At 37.0% G+C, this 20,516-nt stretch overlaps 1 protein-coding gene across 2 annotated transcripts in view; it reads right to left on the reverse strand.

The window, feature by feature from the left end:
- Window positions 1–1,082: 1,082 nt before the first annotated feature.
- Window positions 1,083–20,516, reverse strand: part of LOC124086863 (rho guanine nucleotide exchange factor 6) — a 47,858-nt gene continuing 28,424 nt past the window's right edge. For both annotated transcript variants that reach the window (XM_046435350.2, XM_058576058.1), the window contains 4 exons: window positions 20,336–20,420; window positions 17,857–17,981; window positions 16,142–16,343; window positions 1,083–3,040 (listed from right to left, as the gene is read on the reverse strand). In XM_046435350.2, the coding sequence (XP_046291306.1) occupies window positions 2,853–3,040; window positions 16,142–16,343; window positions 17,857–17,981; window positions 20,336–20,420 (600 nt within the window). In that variant the 3' untranslated portion in view covers window positions 1,083–2,852. The remainder of the gene's footprint in view (window positions 3,041–16,141; window positions 16,344–17,856; window positions 17,982–20,335; window positions 20,421–20,516) is intronic.

Here is a 20,516-nt window from a genome sequence, read left to right on the forward strand (position 1 = left end):
AAATGGGAGCTCATAACCCACTTGAATCAAATTGTGAAATATGATATATCAAGAACTATGTAATGTTTTGAACAGCCAACAATAAAAAATTTAAAAAAAAATGGGTCTGAATGAAGGGAAGGAAGTGGGGCTGGGAATGGGAAAGACAGTAGAATAAAATCAGACATAACTTTCCTATGTTCATATGTGAACACACAATCAGTGAAACTCCACATCATGTACAACCACAAGAATGAGAAGTTATACTCCATGTATGTATGATATGTCAAAATACATTCTACTATCATGTATATCTAAAATAAATAAATAATAATGGGTCTGGTCAGAGATAAGTACTAGGGGAGTATGGGGATAGAAAAATCTCCTTGAAGGGGAAATAATGAAGAATACATAGTACCTATTTTTATTTTTAAAAAGATACAGACATATACCATATACACACATGTATCCCACTATATATATGTATATATATATATATATATATATACACACATATATATGCATATAACATATGCCTTTCATAAAAAGTTTGACATGAGATTCACTCACATGTTAATACTGATCATTTTTAAGTGGTGGGGACCACAGGTGTATCTATTTTCTTCTTTAGAATTCTCCTGTACTGTCTGATATTTAATAACATTTTTTTAAGTAATAGGTCAAATAATCAGAAAAGTTGTTTTTGAAATTGAGTAAAAATCAGTCACTTGTAGTTTTATAGATCTGGCAACAGGAAAGATACACAATTAATGAGTCTTAGTGGGAAGAAGAGTTAATATAAGATCAGATGGAGACATCTTTCATGTGGTGAATGTGACTTTCCACTTCTCCAAATCCTATAGATGAGATAGTATTTGGTGGGGGGTACTAGGGATTGAACTCAGGGGAACTCAACCTCTGAGCCACCTCCCCAGCCCCATTTTGTATTTTATTTAGAGACAGTGTCTCACTGAAATGCTTAGCACCTTGGTTTTGCTGAAGTTAGCTTGGAACGTGCTATCCTCCTGCCTCAGCCTCCTGAGCTGCTGAGATTACAGGCATGCACCACTGTGCCCAGCTTTAATGGTACAGTATTTTTAAAATTTGTTTCAGGCATTCAATTCAAATAAGGAAGGCAATCACAACACTGAGAACATATGTTGAGTTAAGCACCACTAAAAATGTGTATAAACACTCAAAGCCAAAGAAATGTAAATTGTAAAACAACACCAACTAAAATCTCTTCACATCCATATATAGTTACAACATGACCAACTGGCCTCTAGTCAATAATTTAACAATATTAATGCGAAAGTTCTCTATTTCCTTCATAAGTCAGTAAGAATTGGCCAAGACTTTCTATTTTCTTCATTAAGCTTGCGATTTGAGACAATAGCCATCAAAAAGTTTTAAGAACATATGTATCTTTCAAACAAACAATTTGCCTTCTAAGAATTTACCCTACATATCTTGATATGCTTTGATAAAGTTGTATATATAAGATGTTCACTGCAAAATTGTTTATAGTATAAAGGAACTAGAAACAATGCACATGTTTTCCAATAAGAGGTAGATTATATAAACTGTAGTTTCTATAAAATATATGTATAGGATTTACACAAAGCCCATAAAAAACACAGAAGTTAATCTGCCAGGTAATCTGTCAGGTAATCCTTACATTTTTTTTTCTCAGTGCTGGTGATAAAATCCAGGGCCTTGTGCATGCTAGGCAAACATCCTACCACTGAGCTATACCCCAGACCCCTAACAACAGTTTGAACTGGTGGAACCAGCAGACACACAGAGAGATTGCAAGCAGACTTATAGTATGCTCCAGATCTCCAGAGAAGAAGCTATGGTAACATTTTCATCTATCACTCAACTGTCTGCTTTCCTTAAAAATTAAATTATTAGAGGTCACCTGGACCAGTAAAAAAGTGATCAGGAAGAAAGGGATGAAGGAACCCAGCTCTGCTGAGTCATAAATTTTTTCCTCAGAAATTTTAGAGGAAAAAAATATTGACAAAATAGTTTCCTTATGATTACTGTCCATGTTACCTATAAAGTTCCTGTCTTAAGTTTTCTTATTACCTACTGCTTATGTCACCAGTATGAAACAAATCCACTGAAGAGTGAAATTCAATTTTTGGAAACCAAATGACATTCACATACCTATATAGAGATGATTAAAAACTTCTTTTCCATGCACAAAATGAAATGAGCATGCAGTACAAATTAACAGAAAACACTGGGTAAAAACTGAAGCTGTGTTTCAGCAGAGGTTGGGGGGAGGCAACCAGACAGGGCAACTTAGAGTGATGATGACTTGGCCTTTTCATTAGTGACTGAGCCAAGTCGGAAAAGGAGGCATGAAGGCAAGCAGAGAGTAGATTAAGGAGAATGATGTGATTTCTTTTCAAACAGGAACTTATTTTGAGTATTGCACATGCCCTATTTATAGCTAATAAAGTTTGACATATCTGTGTTCAAGCCAGAGCTGTTTCATTCTTCCCTCTGTGCCAAAGGGTAGTCTTCCTTAGGGCTCTCCTCAAGAATAGAGTTGATAATATTCCAGAGGATATAATGGATTGATTGACTCTAAAGTAAAATTTATAGAACATAATCACTTAAAACGTACAGCAATAGAGGAACTTGGGAAATCACCTTCTTGATATCTGGAAAGACTTTGTCTAACTGCTGAATTTCTCCATAATACTTATGTATGAACCAATTTCTCTTTCACTGGTATTTAACAGGCCTCACTCTTTGTGCTACCCTTGAATTGTTTAGTACCATGTATGTAGAACTTCCAGACATCCGTAAGAGTCCTACAAGTAGAAGAGCAATGTGGTAATGCAAATGGCACTAGAACCTTACGATACAACTTTATCCAGTTTTCCTTTGTGACACCTGAAAACATCAATGGTTTGACAAGTAGAAAGTTTCCATACAGAGTCAAGAAAATTTTTGCTCATCATCTGAACACTCACCACAGTATAATAATTCTTGGTAAGTGGAGCAGTTTCAAATCCTTTGACAGCCTTGGGGGAGAGAGGTCTCTCTGTGAAAAAAAAATATATATTTAAGTTATGTTAATATCCAACAACACAGCGAAATAACATAGATCAACTAACATACTATAATTATTCTTAGTGGAAACACTAAGGGAAATATACATTCCTAAATAAATAAAACTACAACTTTACTAAACTATAAACGGTTTAAGCCATTCAACTTGCAAGGTGGAATAAGCCAAGGAGTTAAGCATAATTAATGGCAGAGTTTGGGCAAGAATGTCACTCCCAATTTGAATTTCATTACTCTAGTTTGCCTCTCCATTAAACTTATTAAAAATAGATATGAGGGCTGGCAATGTGGCTCAAGCGGTAACACACTCACCTGGCATGTGCAGGGCGCTGGGTTCAATCCTCAGCACCACATACAAGTAAAATAAAGATGTTGTGTCCACCGAAAACTAAAAAACAAATATTAAAAAATCCTCTCTCTCTCTCTCTCTCTCTCTCTCTCTCTCTCTCTCTCTCTCTCTCTCTCTAAACAAAACAAAACAAAACAAAAAACAGATATGAGCCAGGTATGGTGGCGCATGCCTATAATCCCAGCAGCATGGGAGGCTGAGGCAGGAGGATCACGAGTTCAAAGCCAGCCTCAGCAATGGTGAGGTGCTAAGCAACAGAGTGAGACCCTGTCTCTAAATAAAATACAAAATAGGGCTGGGGATGTGGCTCAGTGGTTGAGTGCCCTGAGTTCAATCCCCAGTACCAAGAAGAAAAAAAAAAGACATGAAAACCCAACACTAATCAAATGTATATTTGTAACTTGCATATTATGAGTATAATATAATATAATCAATAGCAACTGTGCCTTCTTGGAGATGTTTACTGACCCAACAATAAAATAACCAGAGACATCATTATCCAAAGTACATGTATGAAGACATGAATTAGTGTCAACATACTTTATATACAACCAGAGATATGAAAAATTGTGCTGTATATGTGTAATGAGAATAGTGATGCAAAAAAAAAAAAACTAGAATTTTTAACTCACTCAAAACTACCAGAAAATTCTTTTGTACTTAATTTCTTATTTTTTTTTTTTTAGTTCTGGTGGATACAATACCCTTATTTTTATTTATTTATTTTTATGTGGTGCTGAAGATGGAACCCAGTGCCTTACCCATGCTAGGCAAGTGCTTTACCACTGAGCCACAGCCCCAGTCATTTTTGTATATCATTTTAATTTGATTACATTATATTGTAAAATGCTGCCTTTCTTTTACAAAGTTAATCTTACCTATTAATTTATGACTGAAGAAAACATGCTTTAAAAAAACACAAGATACTTAATACCAAATATTTAAAAGTGTCACTACATATCATCTCCCTGTCTGTGTTTTCTCTTTTGTTTCTTTTTGTCTTACATTTCAGTTTTATCTTACTATATTATATGCTACTTTAAAGCCTTTCCAAAATATGGTGGAATATAAATAATAAAATAACAACATACCATCAGACTTTGATTTTTCTTTTTTAAATAATATTTTAAATTTATAAATCTATTCTAGTCCCATCCTTAAAAATTCAAAATACAGAGAAAAACAATGATCATCCCATCACCCAGAACTAACCATTACTCAGAGTAACATTTTGAAGAGTGTCTTCTATTCTTTTAATGTACATGTTTGTGAACACACACTTAAACACACATGGATCTTTCTTACTTTACCTATAGTGCTGCAATTCTCTTATTACATCATTATATCATGAATATTTTCTCATTTAACCTTGATTTTTAACTATTATTGTATTAAAACCCCACAATATTTAGTTGGCACTTAATAGCTTTTAAGATATTTTATCTGATCTTTATAATAACTGGACAGGCAGAGATGATTTTTCATTTTACAGAGGAGGCCATCAAGATTCAGGGAAGCAAAGTCACCTGCCTAAGGTCATGCAGCTAAGAAATGGCAGAGCCAAGACTGAAGCCCAGGAATGTCTTGACAAGACCTTGTGTTCCCAAACCAATGATTCCAAAAACAAAACAACAACAACAACAACAAAAAAAAAAAAACAGCTCAATGGCATAGGCAGAAAATGCTACTAGAGTTCAGAGTGTCCATCAGTTTAATCTGTGATTGCCAGAGAAGATCTCTCTGGTCAGGGATTACTTGATTTAGCCCTGGAGAGTGGCTAGAATTCAGAGAAGTACAGAAGAAAGCAAGGAGATTTCTAGACAGGGAGCATTCCTAAAACACAGTTGCAAAAATGACAATACTCAAGGCAGTTGTGTACATGGAACACTGAAGTCTTCCAACTCAGCTAAGCTGAGCAAGGTGGTAATAAGTCAAAAACACAGCAATGAATGCCAACTTGTTACTCCCCTGGGATGACAGTAGATATGACCAGTTTCTAAAAACTTGATGCTACTTCAAGATCTACCTTCAATCCACTTAGTGACCTTATAAGGCTTCATTGGAATAGACCTAAGCAATGAAGAGTCACTCTGGCTATTCTTTAGATTGTAAGCAACATAGCCAGGACCTAAACCCTAGTGTGGTATCACCATGCCTTTCCAGTAGACTATGGTCTTGCACACTTAGATGTGTTCAAAATTGGCAACTATCAAATTATTTGGGTTTTTTATTAGGCAAGATTTCTACAATGTAGCTATAATGGTTCTAATTAGAACTCAGAGTTGTCTTGTGCAATTATTATTTAAAGCAGTCTTAATAAAAAATGAAACCTAGAAATACCAGCAAGATGTGGTCACCTTTCAGAAGCAAGGCCAAAAGGAAGGGTAAACATAATAGAGCACCTGCCAAGACACAGAAGAGGAGAGGAAAGGCCACAGGAATGTGTAATGCAACTGAAAGAAAATGTTAACTATGTAAAAGTAGGATAGAGGAGAAACAAACTGAAAAGAAAGAAGTGACTGTCTTAGAGATTCTCAGTGTGTGAACATGATGCAAAATGAATTGGTGCTTTAAAAAGATCAATAAAATTTTTGAAAATCAATAAAACTATCAAACCTCTAGCATGACTGAGAGGAAAAAAGAGAGAAAACACAAGTTACCAAAATCATAAATGAAACAGAGGATATTGTTCCAGATCAAGGAGCTATCAAAAGATAAACAAAAGAATATTATGAGCAACCCTACACACATAAAATTTGACAATTTTATGAAACAAACCAATTCCTCAGAAAACAAAAACTATAACTTACCCAATATGAAATAGATCATTTGAATAGAATTGTAAATATTAAGGAAATATGCCGCAGTCTGGCTGGGCACAATTCACAAGCTACTTGTCAACCAGAAACGAACTTTATTTTTAGAACACACAGGCTGCACCACAGGAGCTCTTCAGGAATTCCCTCAGAGCCCAACTGCCACCACTGGCTTCCCACAAGCCTCTCAACCCCCCCCCCTCACTCCTCCTGCTCTTGAGACCGATTGGCTGGGTCACATGGGCGGAGCCAAAAGAGTCCCCCAATGAGCAGCTCCGTGGTCTGAAAGGGCGGGGAAACAGCCCAATGAGCATCACCACAGAGGAGCCAATCAGCTGGAAGTTTGCTGGGGCTGCTTAGGCTGTGGCTCTCAACAGAGATAAAATTTGTAAATTAAAATTCTAAAAAAAATATTTCCAATCACATGTAGTTTCACTGGAGAGTTCTATCAAATGTTTAAGGAAAAATCAAAATCAATTACATAAAATCTCTTGTGGAAAATAATAAAGAGATCACTTCTGAAATCATTTTTAAATTTTTTTAATTTTTCAATGGACCTTTATTTTACTTATTTATATGTGGTGCTGAGGATTGAACCCAGTGCCTCACACATGCTAGGCAAGCACTCTACCACTGAGCCCCAGCCCCAGCCCCTAAAATCATTTTTGAGAAGGTCTCTATTAGACTGAAACAAACCCAAAGACAGTACAAAAAAGGAAAGAAAGAAAAAAAAAAACTTCAGACCAGCATCCCTCAAGTATAAAATACAAAAAAAAGAAGAAAAAAAAAACTTTAACAAAATATTAGCAGATAGAGTTCCACAATGTATTAAAAATTGGATATCATAGGATTCATCCTATGGATGCAAGATTGGTTAAATATTCAAAACAATCAAAGAGGCTGGGCACAGTGGTGCATGCCTGTAATTCCAGCAGCTCAGTAGGCTGAGGCAGGAAGATCGTGAAGTTCAAAGCCAGCCTCAGCAACCTAGCAAGGCCTGAAGCAACTTAATGAGATCCTGTCTCAAAATAAAAAGTAAAAAGGGATAGGGATGTGGCTCAGTGGTTAAGCAGCCCTGAGTTCAATCCCCAGTACCAAAAAAAAAAAAAAAAAGAATCAATATAACCTGTGCCCTTAGAAGTCTAAAAATAAAAATTACATAATAATTATCAATAAATGCATAAAAAGCACTTGACAAAATTCAACACCCATTTAAGAAAAACAAACTCAAAAAAAAAAAAAGAATAAAGAGAAACTTCTTCAGCTCAACAAAGGGCATCTACAAAAAACCTTCTTCAGCCAGCATTTTATAAAACAGTGAATGACTGAATACTGAATGCTTTCTCTGGGATTAGGAACATGACAAGGATGTATGTTCTCACCACTCTTCATTCAGCACCATGCTGAACTTCTAGTTCTCTCTGCAGGCTTGCTCTAGGAAGAGGGATCAACACAAGGAACAGAAGGAAGACTAATTTGGAAGAACAAACTTGGGAAATCTAAAATAACACAGCTCTTGCAAACAAATGGCTTCATGAAAAAATTCAAGAGGGGGATGCAAATAGAAAAAACACCAGCACTATGACCTCAGTGACAGTTTAAGGCCTTTTTGTACTTCCTTTGTTCCCCACCCCCCTTTCACTACTCTCACCATGTGAAGTTCTCTCTGAAATCCATGCTCAGCAACATGCAAAGAAGGAATAAATATGTTGAGGTTGAGAAGAGACAAGTTCAGTCCCTAGGGGTAGTTTAAAGTGACTTAATCAGAACTAACATGAAAACATAAATATTTGGTGGTGTTTCTAAGGCAATAAAAAGATTGGTCAACAAGGGTACAGAATAGAAGACACAGAGACAAATCTACATAAATACAGTCATCTCATACTAGACAAAGAGGCCATAAACATTCATAGGAGAAAAGCCTCTTCAACAAATGGTACTGGGAAAACTGGAAATCCATATGTAACAAAATGAAATAGACCCCTATCTCTCACCATGCACAAAACTCAACTGAAAGTGGATCAAGGAAGTAGGAATAAAACAAGAGACCCTGTGCCTACTAGAAGAAAAAGTAAGCCCAAATCTTTATCATGTCAGCTTAGGAACCGAATTTCTCAACAAGACTCCTAAAGCACAAAGAAGTAAAATGAAGAATCAACAAGTGGGAGTTATCAAACTAAAAAGCTTCTTCACAACAAAGGAAACAATCAAGAATGTGAAGAGAGAACCTACAGAATGGAAGAAAATCTTTGCCACCTGCACCTCAGATAGAGCATTAAATCTCTAGGATATGTGAAGAACTCAGAAACTTAACACCAAAAATAAATAACCCAATCAATAAATGGCCAAAGGAACTGAACAGACATTTCACAGAAAAAAAAATCAGTGAACAAATATATGAAAATATATATCTAACACTTAGAGAAATGCAAATTAAAACAACACTGAGATTTCATTTCACTTCAGTCCGAATGGCAATTATCAAAAATACAAGTAACAATAAATGTTGATGAGGGTGTGGGAGTAAAGGTCAACTCGTACATTGCTGGTGGGACTGCAAATTGGTGCAACCACTATGGAAAGCAGTATGGAGATTCCTCAGAAAAACTGGAATGAAATCACCATTTGACTCAGTTATCCCACTCCTCAGTATATACCCAAAGGACTTAAAATCAGCATACTACAGTGACACAGCCACATCAATATTCACAGCAGTTTAATTCACAATAGCTAAGCTATGGAACTAATCTTGGTGTCCTTCAACAGATGAATGAATAAAGAAAATATGGTGTGTGTGTGTATGTGTGTGTGTGTGTATATATATAAATATATATATATATATATATATATATATATATACACACACACACACATATATAGATATACACACACACACCATATTTTCTTTATTTTATATATACACACACACAATAGAATATTATTCAGCCAGAAAGAACAATGAAATGAAATTCTGGCATTTGCTGGTAAATGGATGGAACTAGAGACTATCATGCTAAGTGAAATAAGCCAATCCCAAAAAACCAAAAGCCAAATGTTTTCTATAATATGCAGATGGTAACACACAAAAAAGTGGAGGGGAGGAGAATAGAAGTTCATTGGATTAGACAAGGGGGAATGAAGGGAAGGGAAGGGGAATGGGATTAGGGAAGACCGTAGAATGAATCAGACATAACTTTCCTCTGTTCATATATGAGTACATGACCAGTGTAACTCCATGTCATGTACGACCACAAGAATGGGAACTTTTACTCCATGTATGTATGATATGTCAAAATACATTCTACTGTCATCTGTAATTAAAAAGAACAAAAATTGGTCAATTTAATTAAATCAGTGCAAAAGAATCAGTCAGTGTAAAGAAATATTCACTTTTGATTCTTTCCTCTTTTTTGCTAATGTCAAGATTCTTAGTATTTGTTGATGGTGATAGAACTAAAAGAAATATAGAGATAAACAGTTTTTGTGGACATGGGGCATCTATGTGATACACCTGAGGGATTAAAACAGAAAGTTGAAATATAAAGCTCAACCCTAGCCTTGTTTTATAATGAGCAGGAAGAATTATTTCTTAATCTGCTTTAATACAAATTTAATTAACCATGTACCTAATAATCCCCTCAATTGGTATCTATACTTGCCTACTAATGTTTTAGAAGGATTTAATGATCCCTTAACAGAATTAGAAGGAGAAAATAGAATTTGTTCAAAATATCTCCTCTAATCATACTTGTCTCAATGCTTTCCTGACATGGAAAATTTTTTCCAGGAAAATTTTTAATGCAAAGTCCTAACAAAACCCTTTGCCTTTCTAGGTAACAGAACAAAGACAAAAATAAAAAAGATATAATTTATGATGTTATACATGCACTGGCAGAAGTTTCTTTGTTATATTAATAACATATTAGTTTATAGATTACCACTACTTTTTAAAAAAGAACAGGAAATCGTATAAATGACTAATTTTCTTATTTACAATGTATCTGACTCAAATGAAACAAAGGAGTAAAGGCCCTTCTATGGCTTATATAATGACTGAGTTTTCAATACATATACTTTCATGAATAAGATCTTTGAAAAATATATTTCTGCTAAAATAGGGGTTTTTCCTCACATAATAAGAAATTTAGAGATAGGCAAGAATAACTGGTAACAATGGCTTCTTGATGTCATCAGTGTCCAGGTTCCATCATTTTTGCTGAGAGGTTTGTATCTTTGTTCTTGTTTGTTTGTTTGTTTTTGTAGTGCTGGGGATGAACCCAGGGCTTTCACCATGTTCAACAAGTACTATGCCCTCAGCTACATCTCTAGCCCTTTGGTGAGATGTTTTTATAATCACGGTCATAAAGACACACACTATCTTCAGCGTCAAGCTCATGCTGAAAGCATATTTGAGTATTATGCTCAAATATTCTATTTCTTAAGTTTCTATAGTATTAGGTGGGCTGTTCTTTATGTTATACACCCCTTGAAGTCAATCTTCTCTCAAAGAGCAGAACAAAGCTGTCCCTAGGGCTTTGGCCATAGTTATCTACAGACAAGAGTTACAGTGGAATATGAAACTTACAATGCCAAGGGAAAATTTACTACATCACAGAGTGCAATGGTGTAACAGCACTCTACAGGGTGAGGATTATATGGCTCTGGACTTTTAAGGCATTACAAAAGTCTGTGTACTGTCAAGCTGTATGTATGAATTTGTCTCAATTGCTGACTATCCAAGCAACCCCAGTATCACACATTGGACCCAATAGTAATCACATGGAGACCACTGAAGTTCTTCAGTTACATTCCTAATTCAACTTCATAAATGGCCCAATAGTTTGTATGGCAGTGGGGTTTAAATTTTTAAATTGAAGCTTTTGTTTCCCTGAAATATGCATTTCATCTAAGAATCACTATTTTTCAACCTCCTGCAAGACAAATCTTCTTTCCTAAGTTACAGAACAGAGTTTATGGAAAGAAGAAAAAATGACAATATTTTCTAGACTAAACATGAAAAAACAAGCATTAGAATTAATAATGTCCCTCTGCAGCATCCTAGATAGATTTTGGCTTACTATTTTGTAGAAGTGGCAAAGAGTTGGGTTGAAAAAGAATTCAGGTCAGCAAAGATTTATTGCTCATCTAACTTTCCCAACAAGAAATTTTCATTATACTATGTTAATCTATTGTACTATCCCCCAAGCTCCCTCTGCTCTGTTCTACCAGAGAACCTTCATGGTGTCTTTTTTCCCAACCAATTATTATGACTTAGATTGTCCCTCCCCTTATTCTGGGCCTGTCCACAGCCTGTCTGTCTTTCAGCATTCAGCTCAAGCCCTATCACTTCCATCCTTAATGCACTTTCAGCCTCAGAGTTTTGATCTGCAATATATTTTACACTTCATTGCCTAAAACCTTATACTGTCATTTGTTTGTTTCATCTCTAGTTCTTAATCTCCCTCCCATGTCCCTATCCACACTGTTTGCTGGAAATATTTGGAACTATGACTTGCTACACTTTCACTCAGCAACTCTCAAACAATCCATCATCTTCAGTATCAATCATCACTAACTCCCAACACACACACACCACCACCACCCATCACCACCACCAACACGACCAACAACAACTTCCTCCTATTTTCTCCACTAACTGAATTCAGCACTATATTAGTTTGTTTTCTGTTGCTATAACAACATACTTGAAGCTGGGTACCTTATAAATAAAATAGGTTTATTTATCTTGAAGTTTTAGAGGTCAAAAGTTCCAGATTGAGTGGCCTCATCTGTTTGGCCTCTAGTCAGGGCTCCTTTGGCTAGGTCACAATATAGCAGAGAAATGGAAAGGAAATCAGTCATGTACAGAAGGGGAGATCACTTAGTGAGGCAGAAAGCCAGAAATGTTCAGGGTCCAGATTTACTCTTTTTGTAACAACCCATTCACACAGAAACTAACTGGCATTCTTCAAGGACTACATTAGTCTCTTCCAAGTGTGATGCCCCTGGTGAGTAATCATTGCTTACTAGGCCCAACTTCTAAAAGTTCCACAACATCTTAACACTGCCACACTAGGGGCCAAGTTTCAAACACATGAACTTTTAGGGGACATGTTCAAACCATATCCAACTATAATAAGTATGGATAAAACACGTCTTATGTTTAAAGCCCTGTGTTATGGAGACAGAAAGGTGCATAAAGATCAATAAGTTCCCCTTGACCTCCCTATCAGGATGATTAGATGCCCCTCTTTTCCTTGCCACTTTCTATAGAACCTTGTAGTAGCTCTATCACTGAACTTACCATACTATATTCTAATAGCTTCCTCTTATTTAGATCTCTGTTTATGTCATTTACTCTAGCCTATCCTGTTAGTTGTGCATGCACTTATCTTGACTATCAAAAAGTTTTAAGGGGCAGAGTCTATGAGGAATAGATTGTTATAGATGCCCTGAGTACCTAGCCTTAGGTACCATGAGGGCAAGAGTCATGTTTTATTCTTCTCTACTCTACCAGTGCCCAGGACAGAATTAATATCCTAATCATGGGAAATAAATCTTTATTGGATGGCTGGATGGGTTATAGTGCATGCCCTAAAGAACCCACCATCAAGCTGAACCCCTAGATGTAGAATTATCCTCACCTCTTCCCTTGTCCTCATAATTAATCACTGGCAAGTTTTTAATTGTTTCAACAACATGTACTGTATCCATCCACTTCTCTTCCTCCCTACTATCACCAAGATTAGTCTATACCACTATCTAGACTGCCTGGACCTCAGCAATAGCCTTTGCTGGCATTCCTGAAATTCAGCCCCCAACAGAAAGATCTTCCTACCACCAGAAATATCTTCTCAAACCACATGCTATCCTCTGCTTAAAACTTTACATTGGCACCCTCTTCATGCAGTTCTAGCTCAAGACCTCAGTCATACTCTTTATGTACCTAATTTAAACCCAAATCACTCTGCCACCCATATACCATGCTTTCCTACTTTTGTGCTTTAACTTACTACCTCCCTCTAACCTTCTATCTTCTTCCATCTTTTAAGACCCAGTTCAAGTTCTTAGACCCATGTATGTCATTGTTAATTGAATTGTGTCTTTCTGCTCCACCAGCATCTTATTTAGATCTCTCTGTCACTTACTCTAGTCTATCCTGTTAGTTGTGCACGCACTTATCTTGACTATCAGAAGGTCCTAAGGGGCAGAGTCCATGAGGAATAGATTGTTCTAGATGCCCTGAGTACCTAAGAGATACTCAATGAAAACAATGAATTTCATTACATACCACATGATATTCATTCATTTTATAAATATTTACTGAGCACAAGCAAAATAGAAAAGAATATCCCTGCTCTTGTGGTGTCTACATTTAAATGGTGAGATTTAGAGAGTAAATTAAATAAATAAGCAGTAATATAGCATGTTAGATGGAGAGAAATGACAGATAAATAAATAAAGCAGGAGAGGGGCATAGAGGCAGTGGGGACAGGGTTTGATTTTCTCCTGTGTGACCAGGAGTTTCTACTCTGAAGCAGAAAGTAAGCAGAGCAGAAGGAGGTGAGGGAAGCAACCATGTTGACATCTGAGGAAGATGGTCCACATAGAAGGACCATACAGGAGACAGAAGTCTGTCTGGCACAGGCAGGCAAGAGGCCAGTATAGCTAGAATGGAATGAGTGATGGGTCAGAGGTCAGAAAAGAGGCAGGATCCTGGAGGACTTCTAGGCTACTGTGATGACTTTGGCCTTTATCTTTTTTTTTTAATTTTTTAATATTTATTTATTTTTTAGTTCTCAGTGGACACAACATCTTTGTTTGTATGTGGTGCTGAGGATCGAACCCGGGCTGTACGCATGCCAGGCGAGCACGCTACCACTTGAACCACATCCCCAGCCCGGCCTTTATCCTTTTTGAGATGAGGAGTTGTGACTCAAGTTAAGTTTTGAAAGAATCGCTCTGGCTCCTGAATTTAGATCACATTACAGAAGTGACAAGAACAGGACCAAGGACACCAATTAGGAAACTATTGTACTGAGCTAATGAGAGATGCTGTTTCATAAACTTCTAATCCTAGGCCATCTCTGACTAGCAGGCCTCCTGTCTCCCAAATCTCAGACCTATCCTTAACATCTGGTTTAGCTATTTCTTGGGATTACCTAGGTGCTTGACTCAGAGTCAGAATTTACCATATGAGTCCCAAATCAAAGAGCATATAGGAAAAAAATTGAAGGGAAGGGGTTGGACACCAGAACTAACAGTCTGGGGCAGTCCACAAAGGAATGACCAGACTGCTACAAAAGGTATCATAATAGGGGACACCATTATGAAAGCCATCAAAGTGAGGACATGCTATGCACTTCCCATGTCCCCTCAACAATGCTTGGAATTTCCAGACCAGGCAACAAAGGCCTGTTCCTTTTGGTTCTGCAGATGAAGACACTTAATCAAGGAAAAAACGTCAGAGTAAATCTGGAAAATGTTTTAGGAGTCCTAACAATTATATAAATGGAAAGATGTAGCCATGGGTAAATATCAGCTGTAAAAATCATCAGAACCAAGGAAATTCCAGGCAAGGCCTGTGAAAATACTTCAAGGCTTAACTGAAACATCGCAATTCCCAATAATTAAAAATACTGGAGGCTGGGGATGTGATTCAGTGATAGATTGCTTGCCTAGCATGCATGAGCTGGGTTCCATCCCCAGTATTGGGGAAAAATGTTGAGAAGTCTATGCACCACAAAAATAATTACAAATCTGGTAGTAAACATATTCCATTAAAGGATATGTCCCTTTTTATCCAAACACAGAAAGTGTGCAAACTAAATTTTATCTTCAATGCTTTTGGGAGAAACTTCTAACAATGGTTATCTAGGAGGAGGGGTAAAGAGAAAAGGAACTTTTATTGTCTACACTATATTTCCATAATGTTTCATTTTATTTACAGTGAATCTATAATTTTATTAATTAAAAGTAGCAATTTGGAGGCATTAAGAAAGCAATGAAGCTAGGTGTAGTTGTGTACAACTGTAATCCCAGCAGTTTGGGAGGCTGAGATGGAGATTGTAAACTGGAGGCCAGGCTCAGTAACTTGGCAAGGCCATAGGCAACTTAGTGAAACCCCATCTCAAAAAATGAAAAAGGTCTGGGAATGTAGCTCAGTAATAGATTGCACCTATGTTCAATTCCCAGCCCCCCCCCCAAAAAAAGCAATGAAGATACCTACAGAAGAGATAACGCACAAAGAGCTATTAACTGAAAGGAGCCCTTGGGTGGATATTATTAGAAAGTGAAGTCTGTGTTGTAACATGCTTTTATGTATCAGAGTCTTGGAATTAGTTTGGTTTGGTTTTGTTTTAGTTTGGTTTTTGAAATATAAGTAGAGTTTCCCTTCTTTCTTAAGAATATACAATAGGTTAAAGACAATAATGTTAATAAAGCAGCCAGACAACTTCCTACAACCCTATGATTGTTATCTCTGAAACACATCTTTGAGGCATGTAGTCTTAGGTCTACTTAGGGCTAAAAAAGGAAGTCAGCACTTGGCCTCCTTTATTATTGTATTCTGCCATGGGGACTCAGAGTAGCAGTAAGGACTATGTACTATATTACAGGGGCCTGAATTAGTAGACAGAAAGGGACATAGTTAAGGTGGAACAGTTGTCTGAGCTTTGAATTCCTTTGCTTTTTTAGCTTTCTGTTGCCTTGATGTAATCTAAATACAACTTTGTTTCAAAATATCTAACCACAGATTTTTCCCAGTTCTGTTCTAGTCTTATTTTTGACTACACATGTAAGTATAAACAGTTTCTGTTAACCAATTAAAACTACAAGATTTTCAATAAGAAAATTTCAACAAGAAAACACAAAAGTCATATTCAAAAAGACAGTTAAAGGTCTCACTTACCACTGGATTTAATTTCTCGGACATAATTACTAGGGAACCAGCCTGTTCTCCCATTTAATGTGCCTTCCCACCAGCCTCCTTCTTCAACTCGAGTGACATAAATGATGTCCCCTTTACAGACTGACAGCTCATCTTCATTAGTCTGCTTAAAGTTGAATCTTGCCTTCACTATCAACTGGTGACTTCCATTTTCCGTCATCTCCTAGAGAAACAAAAGCCACAGCAGATTAAGAGGCATCTAATTGAGGCATAGTAGAAATTATATGGTTTTAGGTAAGACCTATCCTTGAGTGACCAAGAATAAAACCCTATATCCATCTCAGTTCTGATTTTTAAACTTAGGAGTCTATGAATGGCCCTCCGGAGGTATTAATTAACCCCTTGAAACTTTATGCAAATTTTTGCATTGTCAGAATGTGTATTTTGGATGGGGTCATAGCTTTCATTTCCCTCTCCCTTCATCTATTATCTAAAGATACCTATTTAACCAACCTAAGTAATAGAGTGATGATAAACGATTTCACCCTGCCTCTACCCAACACACAATCTTAGCCCACATATTAGGTACTAATCAACTCTCACAGAAATCTGTTCCTATCTTCCAATTACTAATAACATCTTAATTTGGTCATACTTGGTCCCATGCAAAGGTCAAATATCTCATAGCTAACTAAATTAGGAATAATTTTAGCCTGTCTTGCATCAATTGGGCTTAAATTTTTGAGACCCTTTTGAGAAAATAATAAGCACAATGGCTCTTTACCCAAACGAGTTCATAAACATGACTTTTGGTATAAAATTTAAGAGGGTACAAATGGTGTGGTGCCATGATTTTTATCAGCTTCTCAATGAGATCTGTGGTCTCAGAAAGGTTAAGAACCACCCGTTTAAGTGCTTTGGAAGTAACAGGACATGATGGCCTACAGGGAGCAGGTGGCTTTTGACAGAGAAGAGAGGCTTCACCCAAAGACGAGATGGAGCATTTCCTCCCAAATAAAAACTCCCAATAAGATAAAATGCATCAGGGCATGGTGGCACGTGCCTATAATCCCAGTGGCTTTGGAGGCTGAGACAGGAGGATCACGAGTTCAAAGCCAGCCTCAGCAACTTGTGAGACCCTGTCTCTAAATAAAATATAAAAAGGGGGCAGAGATGTGGCTCAGTGGTCAAGTGCCCCTGAGTTAAATCCCCGTACCCTCCCACACACACAAAAAAAGACCAAATGCAAAGACAACTGGGAGATCTCAATATAAAAATTCATCATAGACTGATATTTAAAATCAAGTCTTACTCAAAGAGAAAAATAAAGATGACAATAATGCTAAGAACAGCACTGAATATTTATTGATTGCCTACTAAAGTGCCAGCTACCCACTTAGTTCTAATAAACCAAGGAATAGGGAAAATAACAGCAAAGCGTCATCCGGAATAGTCATAATAACTTACATTTGCATAGCACTCTCAGTTAAGTAACTTGCCAGATTCTAATAAGCAGCCAAGCTGGGGCTTTAACCCTGATTTTCAGACTCTGGGCCCCACATGCCTGATTTGTTCCAAAGTCTAGCCTGAATGGGTATTTAGTTTATAGCTAGTTTTCTTGGTGGCACCCAAAACAAACAGAATGACAATTTCACCACATATGAAAATGCAACTGGGATATGAGTCCTATTTTATGAATTTTAAAGCAGACAGGGAGAATTGGGGACTATACTTACCACTGTCTTTGCCTGCTTTTGCAGCCCTGGAGCTGTGCTAGAAACTGCTCCCTGTGGGTTTGTCTGAGAACTGTTAGCAGCACTAAGAGAAGAGGAACGTCCACATGGTCTTTCTGAGAGCTGATCTGTGAAAAGAGGAAAAGGCATGGTAAAGGAAGCACTCAGGTCAGAAAACCATCTACAACATAATCTTGTATGGGACTTTATAAAAAGCATCCTAGCTATAATCCCAATGGTATTGTTATGAACATGCCAACTGTGTTTCAAACCCACCCCCACCCCCGCCCTCCTCCCTTTTTGGTGGCCAACTTCTTGTTCTCAACCTTACTGGCCATTGCTCTCCAGTAGAATGAAAAGCAGCGACAGAACCACATTTTCTCTTAACCCATTCCCTACAACTCTTCCTTCCTGAACCAGTCACAACTATATGCCCTGTTATCCAAGGCAGAACTATATCGGGTACCAAACAGCTGTTTGTGGCTCTTATTACTTTGAAATATTTTAAATTTCTCGCCCTGTTTTCTGGCCCATAACTCAGTGGCTCTTTCTTACATGTAAGGATTTATGTGGCACATACAATCTAAAATCTCCCTAGTGTGCCGTGGGAAGAGTGGAGAATGAGAATAAGAAAGAGTGCGTGTCTGAGACAGATGCGATCTTGATACTAGAATAATTTGTTGTTTAAAATCAAACTCAGGAGTCTTCTCTTCCTTGAAACCTTGTGAAATTTGATCAGACCAAAGCTGAGTTGGATGTTTTCAGTATGCTGAAAGTGTACTAAAGAGAGAATCTGGCTTCTTGACAAATTCAAATGAGGGTTCTTTTCCTCTCCATTTATTTTTAAAATATATAAACTGCAAAAGTCTAAAGCCCAAACATTCCCTAGGCGACAAGCTCAGTATCCAAGTAATTTCCTTGATGCCGTGGGTTTTAACTTTCACCTTGTATTTTTATAAATATCTGCGGCAAGGGAAGAGACTGTAAAACTTGCTAGGAGAGTTTGGCAAAGGAACATATAATTTGTGTGGCATAATGTTAGAATTATATGATCCTCCCTGCCCAGAACTGGATAGTTGTCATGTGTGTTAAATATAGTTACTTGAATTAGCTGTACTTTCTGCTATACGCCTTGCAATAGCTCAAATGCATTTTTTTTTCAAATAGCAAAAGAACAACTTTAAAGAAGTATTTTTCCATGTCTTGCTATTATATACAGCTCTTTTGACTAAAACTATAATTACTTGATAGCTTCCTAGATGTTCCATCTTATTTGGCACTTGATTATATTGTCTGTTCTTGCTCTCCAATTGTTTCTGCTGGGTAAGTTGAGTCTCCCTAAATAGACGGTAATTTTTCCAAGGGCGGGGGAACTATGTCTTCCACTTTCTTGGTAACACCTGGCAGTGCTGGGCACACAGCTTCTTGCCTCTCTAACAGTTTGAGCAGGAAGATTCAGATTTGAGTTCAAGGGCTCTCAAGTCAGTCAGGTATGAGTTTGAATTCTAATTCAGCCACTTTCTAGTTGGGCAACTGTGGACCTGACTTTCCTTATTGATAATAGGGACCTAATAATAATAATAATGCCTATCCCCAGGTGTGTTTCAAACATGGAATAAGACCACTTAGGGCTCTTAGGACAGGCTAGACCCAGGGAAAGGGTTCAAAGAATTTGAACTATGATTATTACTACCACTGTAGGTAAGACACTGTATCATAGAAGGAGTAAAATTCCACTCTTAAGTTTATCAACACTGGTTGGGGATGTGGCTCAAGCGGTAGCACGCTCGCCTGGCATGCGTGCGGCCCCGGGTTCGATCCTCAGCGCCACATACAAACAAAGATGTTGTGTCCGCTGAAAACTAGAAAATAAATATTAAAAAAAAAAAAAAAAAAAAAAGTTTATCAACACTTCCCTCAAATTTACTAGGATTTATACTTAATAACCTCCAATGTAACGGATGGTAAACATTTAAACAAAAGATACTCTTAATTTACTAAGACCTTGAAGTTTCATTTCCAGTGCAAGGTTACTGAGGGGTTCCTTCAACATACACACAGACACAGGGAAGACTATGAGAAAAATGTGTTCCTAGTGTGGAAAGGGAAGTGATGGTTGTACTTGGTAAACTTTATTTTAAAAAGAGGGAACTGTTTTTTTTTGTTTTTTTTTTTTTTTTTTGTCTTGCTATACTGAGTTGACTATTCAAAAGTTTTGGAACAAAATTGGGTTTTCTTTGTTCCTATTATTGTACTAAGGGCATTAGAATACCTCTGTGATATGCATGTTTAAATATGGTGATAAGTATGTTTAAACCATGAAAAATTAAAGTACTTGATATTTGTTGGGGTTTATTTGGGGGCAAAAGGGGCAAATTTTCACCAATTAATCAATCCAGGGCATGGTTAACTCTTAGAACAATCAGAAACACATGGATTCAAAAATGTCACCCAGAACTCATAAATCACAAACTTTACTTACCTTCTGTTGCTTTGTTGACAGCTAAAAGAGTACTCAGAACCTTGGAGAAATTAACCCCTGAATAAAGGTCATCAGGATCAAATACCTATGAGCAAGAAACATTGAAACTGTAAGACACGATAAGTATTCAACTCAATGAACCAAACTGTGAAAAGGCCACTTCCTCCAGCTCTCGGAGGAA

This window comes from Marmota monax, unplaced genomic scaffold (genome assembly GCF_021218885.2).
Source record: "Marmota monax isolate L192 unplaced genomic scaffold, Marmota_monax_Labrador192_F-V1.1 WCK01_AAM20220418_F8-fsc00261, whole genome shotgun sequence".
NCBI classification, from domain to species: Eukaryota; Metazoa; Chordata; class Mammalia; order Rodentia; family Sciuridae; genus Marmota; species Marmota monax.